Source organism: Apaloderma vittatum, unplaced genomic scaffold, assembly GCF_000703405.1.
Source record: "Apaloderma vittatum isolate BGI_N311 unplaced genomic scaffold, ASM70340v1 scaffold18852, whole genome shotgun sequence".
Classification (NCBI taxonomy): domain Eukaryota; kingdom Metazoa; phylum Chordata; class Aves; order Trogoniformes; family Trogonidae; genus Apaloderma; species Apaloderma vittatum.
The window spans coordinates 1-7,518 of record NW_009702112.1 but is presented as its reverse complement, the minus strand read 5'-3'; the positions used below and the strand labels follow the sequence as shown (position 1 = coordinate 7,518).

The following is a 7,518-nucleotide window of genomic DNA, read 5'->3' as shown; positions in this document are numbered from 1 at the left end:
AACCGCTCCTTCCCTTTATCCAGAGATATCCAGGGAATGCTTCCGTACAGAAGCATTAATGGGTCGCTCCTACAGCAGCTTAAATCCCTCCTGCAAGAAGGGTGGTTCTCATGGAATCAGGCACAGCAGAAATGTTTGCAGGGCAGCGGAGTCTTTGCCCACACAGGTCTTTTTCTGCACTTGTATCTCCTGGAGTTCTGAAATGTGTGCTCAGAGGAAGAATGTGCTATTTCAGCAGTTGTGTTCATTTCCTTCTCGGCTCTTTTCAAAAGAAAATTCTGAGGAGTTGCTCCACTACTTTGTTCCTAAGCCACTTTTTTTGTTTTCCATCTCAATACATAAGAGACGATTTTAAAATTTCAAAGCCAAAGCTGTTTCAAAGACGGCATTCAGAGTATTCAAGAACATAGAAACAAGGGGTTTTTATATCAGCGGGGTTTTTATATCGGCAGGTTTTTTATTCTTTTTTTCCCCTTGAATGGAAATTCAAGTGAATTAACACAGGTTTACAAGTTAATTCACCTTTGACAGACCTGTGTTCTCCGACAGACAGCTGCTCTGTTGAGATACACAGACAGATGTTTTAGTCCTAATTTTAATGATTGTCCCTTGAGTTCATCTGGGTTCCAGTTCAGTTCTCCCTTGTGAATCTTAGTGCAGGCTTTGTGCGTTGTTCGGCAGCTCCTTTATTTATCATCTTCGTACCATTTTGAAGAGACGTTTAGGGTGATTTCTTACGAGGTGGTATGAGTTTTGTGGATGTTTTCTTCTGTCGGAGCTTAAGGTGGAGCAGTCGGACTTGCCGTTGCAGCGAGGCGCAGTGATGCTCTGCCGTCGCTCCTGGGCTTGGGGTCTGCCCTCACTGTTTGCCGCTGGCAGTTCCCGCTTGCCTCCGAGCTGTGGCCTCGCCTTCCCGTTCCTTGTTCCGACCTCTGAAATGCAACATTCTGACCTACAGCTCTTGGGAGTAGGGGAGCTGCAAAGGGACCAAGGCTGTGGTGGCGGAAGGGGAGTGGCAGTTCACTGGCGAGGTGTCAGCTGTTGAAAAATTTAAACTAGTGCTGGCTGCAGCTTCTTCCTTCTCTCTTTTTTACAAATGGCCTGTGGCCTCTGGGCTTGTTCACCTGGGTTATTTTGGACAAAGAGCAGGGCAGGAGGGAGCAAGTATCTCTGATCTGACTCATGTAACGTCAGCAGAGATATATTAATGAGTAAATCCCTCAACTCGAGGTTACTCCTTTTAAACTCTGTGTTTTCTCATCTTTCTCTGCTCTGTAAGTCTCTATCTTCTGCTTGGCTGCTTCCCCTCAAATGTCTCACTGGTGGAGGGACAGCAGGCTTGCCCGTGTCTTCTGTAAGTGCTTTCTCCAGGCTTTCAGCCAGGCTGCTCCCTTCCCTGCTGCAGCATCTCCCTGCGTGGTGCTTGCCCGTCCTGGGCTCATCCTCTTCCTCAGGAGGGAAGAGCAGCCTTTCCTCCACATCTGTGCAGCCAGGGCCGAGTGGCGCCGTGTTTGCCGTTGTGGGACGAGGGCAAAACAAAATGAAGAGGCGTGAAGGCTACAGCGAGCGTTGGTGGGTGTCCGCTCCTGGATATTGTACTTAAGCAGAGCAATGGGGGAGATTACACGGGACTTGGAGTTACGCTTGGCACAGTTTGTTGCCTTTTAGCCTGTCAGAGGTTGGGATTTCCATAGCCAAGGAACAGCATCGGCACAACTCCTCTGAGGCCCGGGAGTGCAGAGACCTTGCAGCAGGCAGCAGGACTGGTGACAGAGGATCCATGTGCTGGAGACAGTGGCAGCAGCGGTTTATACCAGTCCTGGTTTGAGGAATGCTTCCTTATGGGGACACAGAGATACAAGAAGCCGGTATATGGGTCAAATACTGCCTCAGTTAATGCGTTCAGGGGTCCAGTTCGGCTTTTCATGTCTGATGTATCCACTGAGCCCCTGTTGCAAGTAACTGAAGATGGGGAACTTGGTGCTGGTTTCAAGGAGTGAAAGCAGAGATATACTGGCTCCTGAGACATTCAGAGGGCTGAGCCTGGAGGCCAGAAGGTAATAAGAAGAGATTATAGCTCCATAAAGCAGCTACACAATGAGAAGAAGCAATTAGAATGTAAATTGGATGTTGAAAGGTAGAAATAGAACCACAGAACACCAGGCAGAGGAATTTGTGCTGTAATTACACTGTACAATAAACAGCTTTGACTCACTTTAGAGTACTTTGTTCAGGTCGAGTGCTACCGTATAATGCCCTTCCTACAATCTAGAGCTGGAAAAATAAAGGGACGGCTAGGCTGAACCTGGATTAAAGGATTGTAGGCATAAAGAGAAATTAAAGAACCATGATCTGTGCAGTTCACAGACTGCCTGATAAGGAAGATGAGGCTGAAGTGCACAAATCTCATTAATGTGATATTGAATGCCAGTAGATATTTGTGCTTAATAAATGCCCTATTATTATGAAATATGTAAAGTGTTGGGCGGAGGAAATAGAGAGGATTTCTCCACACACCCACCTGTCACCAAGGAAAGGAAGGCCTGAGCCGTGAACAAAGCTAGTAGGTAACATCCAGCATTTTCCTTCCCATAACTCACAGATGTTTGGAGTCAAGGACAGCGTTGGCATTAGCTCGAGAGCGGTTGGTCTAGGCAAATGGTGAGGGAAAAGTGACATGATCATAACTGATCACTGGCATTCACTGGAGCACCTCCTGCTCTTCACATCTCTTCCACGCTTGCAAAGACTGAGCTCTGGCAGCAGTCCTGAGCATGGCAGTGCTCCCCAGCTGCCAGCCCTGAACTCTTTGGGCACAGACAGTCCTTGAGACAGTCCAGTCTACCCTGGTTCTGGCATGTCCTGGATTGCTCTTAGGTATTGGTCCGGTCTGTGGCTATTGCAGTGCCCAGAGCGTGTGGCTGTTGCAGTGCGTGGCCGTTCATCGCCAGGGTTTGTGAATGCCCCAGCACTCAACAGGCAGAGAAGCTCAAATGTGAGAGGACTTAACTCGTAAGGAAGAGAGCACAGACGTTTGGTCACATCATTGCTTGTCTCTAGATCCTTGCTCGTCTCCCTTCCCTCCCAGGTCATTGTCAGACATGAAGGAGAGCGACTTTGCCTTCTCCTGGTTGTTCTGACGGGCAGCCCGGTGCTCTGCCCCGCGTCAGGTCAGCCTGTGTGTGCCTTAATGAGGGATCTCTCTCGTTCATGCTCGGCTGCCTGGAGCTCCAGGGCAGGATTCAGGTCACTGCATGCTGGTGTGCCTAGGCTAGATATTGCCACCTGAGCTGGTCAGCTTGGACTCCCTTTATGATCAGTGAAGAAGGCACTGACTGCAGGTGAGTTCAGAGCATGATGTATTACAAGAGGCATCTAGTTCTGCCGGGGTGAACTGAGTCGCATTCTTAAGCCTGTGTTACACCAGTGAGTGTAAAAGGGGCCCTGAGGGGCGGCTTTGAAGAGAGGTGCATCTAACAGGTGTCCAGAATTAGGTGAGATGAATCCAGATGTCATGAATGAAGGACCTGTTTTGTCTTCTTTTTAATTGCATCCTTCTGTTCAGCCTGGTCATCAGTCTTTCCATCTTTCTCCTTCCTCTCCCACCTCTCTTCATTGTGCACTTTATTGTTGCTTCGCAGCCTATTTGAGAGCACAGTTTCACAGTGAAGCATATAAAGAGCTAGAAAATTTCCTCCAGAGGATGGGGAGAAATTCTAGGGCGCAGGAGAATAAAAAACAGGGATATGATACAGAATTTACTGGTCTTGACTGCATTTCCCTGAAAGATCCCGTCAGATTGGCCCCCGAAGAGTTTAGCCCTGTCACACATACAGAAACGGGAGCCCTAGAGCAGTTGGTATCTTTGCAGCCACAGGGAGGAATGATCTTTAGTCACACTCCAGGAACTTGGGGTTTTGTCTTATTTCCAGTCTGAGGCAGCAGTGAGCAGCCAGAGAGGAGGCCAGCCCTCCTCTGAGGTGAGAGGAAACCGCAAATGAAGGTTGTAATAAGATCCTTAGGTACAGACGAGCATAGCTTGAAAAACAAATTACTTAGTAGTAAAGAGCAGGGAAGCAAGCCAGGCTGCGCAAGGAACATCTTTTCCCCCTGGTGTGCACCTTCAGTTGATTTAGAGACGTTTCTCAAGGTGTGCTCGTGGCATCAGTGTCACTGATGCACAAAAAAAGCCATTGTCATTTCAGCCACGTTTTGAGAAGTGGTAGGTTGCCAGTCCAAAGGTAGTTTTCAGGTTTCTGTCGGTCCTGTGCCATCTCGATGAAAACTGCTTAAAAGCTACAGTAGGTTGTTGCCACCTTCGATAAGGGAACCATAAGTAAGCGCTAGAGTAGATGGGTCCTGTTTCCCCTTCTTTGTGCTTTAAGCATTATTATCTTGTGCTTCTAACACCTCCCTGTCTCTCACCCCACAGCTGACAACGAGAACAATATTGCCTCTAGCCAGCCCAGATCACCTCTAGCTGTTGTTGAAGAAAAGTGGAAACCGCAGCTCCAAAGAAATAACGCCAACAATAGTACGTAGCAGTGTTTGCTCTCCTTACCTGTCCGCTTCGAACAAGTGACTGTCAGAGAGGGTGAAGCAGCCATGGGCATCGCACAAGGCCCTTGTCCTCGCCCAGCTGCACTTGATTTCACCCGTAATTCATGCACTACCCTGCAGAGCAGAGCACCTGTTCATAGAATCATAAAATCATTCAGGCTGGAAAATCCCCTGGGGATCATCAAGCCCAACCACTAACCCTGCTCTACAAATCCACCCCTGAACCATCTCCCCCAACACCACATCTAAACGACCTTTAAACACTTCCAGGGATGGGGACCCAACCACCTCCCTGGGCAGCCTGTGCCCATGGCTGACTACTTTTTCTGTGAAAAAATTTTCCTGCTACAGGGGTATGCAAAAAGTACTGGGAACCCTGGGGAGTGCGGTTGGAAAGGTTTGCAAGGAAGATGCATTTGGGATCCCCTGGAAAACGTTCTGATCCAAGGCCAGGCTTCCCAGCCTGGCCTTAAAAAACTAGTCCAGTCATCACAGTGTGACATAGCCCTAACCTGTAACTCCCCATGCGGGCAGGCAGCCAGGGTCTGGCTTTGTCCCCAGCTCATCCTATGAGCTTGAGCTTCACCACGGGAAAAGGGTAAAATACAGCCCTGTGGGAACCGAGTTCCCAAGCACTTGAGCTGGACAGCTTGAGGGACGGGTGATACAAAAAACGTGGTGCTTTTCTGTTGTGGTGTGGCCAAAAATGACATTCACCGTGTCCAAAATCAGCCGCAAAAAGTGAGGCTGCTGGAGTTCAGAGCAAGAAATGGAAATTCGGGCTTCAGCGCCGTTTGAGATGGTGGGGAAACTTGTATGCTTCAGGGAAACAACTGTTCTTACAATAACTGTCTCAAAGAAAAGGCTCATATCACAAAACTGTAAAGATGTCCAGCTGATGTAAGCTGTGACCACCAGCCTGTAGACATGGATAGCAAAAACCACATGTGGTTATGGCTTTTCTAGGCAGCTCCTCAATGAGCACCACAAAAATGCCACTGGTTAAGGCACTGGCTTGTGAGGAGAGAGTGTGTGCTCTGTCTCAGTCCCCACGGCAGGGAAAACACGCAATTAAGCTCCTTGCTGCCCTAAGCAAGAGCGAGGCCTGTCCCTGGAGGTTCCTTTGTCCAGAAACCCTTGGGGGAAGAAATCCAGAGTTGGAGATACCTCTTCCATTGTCTGGGTACGTTCCACCTCTTTGGGTCTCCCTGAGAATTGTTTTGTGACTTCCTCCTCTCTCCTGTTGCGGAGGAGCAACACTCACGTGGTGCTTTCTCTCCCTCCTTGTATTTCACTGCAGCATCCGCGCGCGGTTCAGTAGGGAACAGCGCGATCCCAGAGAAGGAGCGGCAGAACATTGCCGAGAGGCTCCTGAGGGTGATGTGCACTGACCTTGGGGCTCTGAGCGTGGTGAGCGGGAAGGAGTTCATCAAGCTAGCACAGACCTTGGTGGATAGCGGAGCTCGCTATGGTGCCTTCTCTGTCACCGAAATCCTTGGCAATTTCAACACGCTGGCTCTGAAGCATTTGCCTCGGATGTACAACCAAGTGAAGGTGAAAGTCACCTGCGCCCTGGGCAGCAACGCGTGCCTCGGCATCGGCGTCACCTGCCACTCGCAGAGCATCGGCGCCGACTCCTGCTACATCCTGACGGCTTACCAGGTGGAAGGCAACCACATCAAGAGTTACGTCCTGGGTATTAAGGGCGTAGACATCCGAGATAATGGTGACTTTATCCACCACTGGGTACAGAACGTGCTCTCGGAGTTCGTGATGTCAGAGATCAGGACGGTGTACGTCACGGACTGCAAAGTCAATTCCTCTGCGTTCTCCAAGGCAGGCATGTGCTTGCGTTGTTCGGCCTGTGCCTTGAACTCGGTAGTGCAGAGCGTGCTCAACAAGCGAACACTACAGGCTCGCAACATGCACGAAGTGATCGAGCTCCTGAATGTCTGCGAAGACCTGGCGGGATCCACGGGCCTCTCGAAGGAGACCTTTGGCTCCCTGGAAGAGACCTCTCCCCCGCCCTGCTGGAACTCGGTCACCGACTCCCTCCTGCTCGTCCACGAGCGCTACGAGCAGATCTGTGAGTTCTACAGCAGGGCCAAGAAGATGAACCTCATCCAAAACCTGAACAAGCACCTGCTCAGCAACCTGGCGGCTATTTTGGCGCCGGTGAAGCAGGCGGTGATTGAGTTGAGCAACGAGAGCCGGCCCACCCTGCAGCTGGTACTGCCCACCTACGTCAAACTGGAGAAACTGTTCACTTCCAAAGCTAACGACGCTGGCGTAGTCAGCAAACTCTGCCACCTCTTCTTGGAGGCGCTGAAGGAGAACTTCAAGGTTCACTCGGCCCACAAGGTAGCCATGATCTTGGACCCTCAGCAGAAGCTGCGACCCGTCCCGCAGTACCAGCACGAAGAGATCATCGGCAAGGTCTGCGAGTTGATCAATGAGGTGAAAGAGTCCTGGGCAGAAGAAACTGAGTTCGAACCCTCAACCAAGAAGCCTCGGGCAGCAGGGGAAGCCACAGCAGCTCAGGAAGAAGATTGGTTCGGGAAAAATGAAGTCTACGATTACTTGCAAGAACCTCTCTTCCAGGCCACCCCTGACCTGTTTCAGTACTGGTCGTGTGTAACCCAAAAGCAAGCATACAAAGCTAGCCAAGCTAGCCTTTTGGCTCTTAGCAGTGCCCGCTGTTGGGGCCAGAAGCGAATGTGTAAATATGTGTGAGCAGGCTCTCTTAATCAAAAGGAGACGGCTACTCAGTCCCGAAGACATGAACAAACTCATGTTTTTGAAGTCCAACATGCTTTAAGACTGTCTTTTAATTAAAACAAAACTTTAAAACACTGTTCCAAACAAAGAAAAAGAATTTTAAGTTCTAAACACTGTGGACCTCATTATGAATGCCCCTGGAAACCAAGTGCTTTTTTATATATATATAAAAATATAAAT

At 49.6% G+C, this 7,518-nt stretch overlaps 1 protein-coding gene across 1 annotated transcript in view; it reads left to right on the top strand.

Moving 5' to 3' along the window:
* ZNF618 (zinc finger protein 618) overlaps window positions 1-7,512 on the top strand; it is a 24,266-nt gene extending 16,754 nt beyond the window's left edge. The window contains 3 exon segments of the mRNA XM_009879424.1: window positions 4,433-4,534; window positions 5,861-7,206; window positions 7,208-7,512. Coding sequence (XP_009877726.1) covers window positions 4,433-4,534; window positions 5,861-7,206; window positions 7,208-7,378 — 1,619 coding nt within the window. The 3' untranslated portion in view covers window positions 7,379-7,512.
* Window positions 7,513-7,518: the final 6 nt, after the last annotated feature.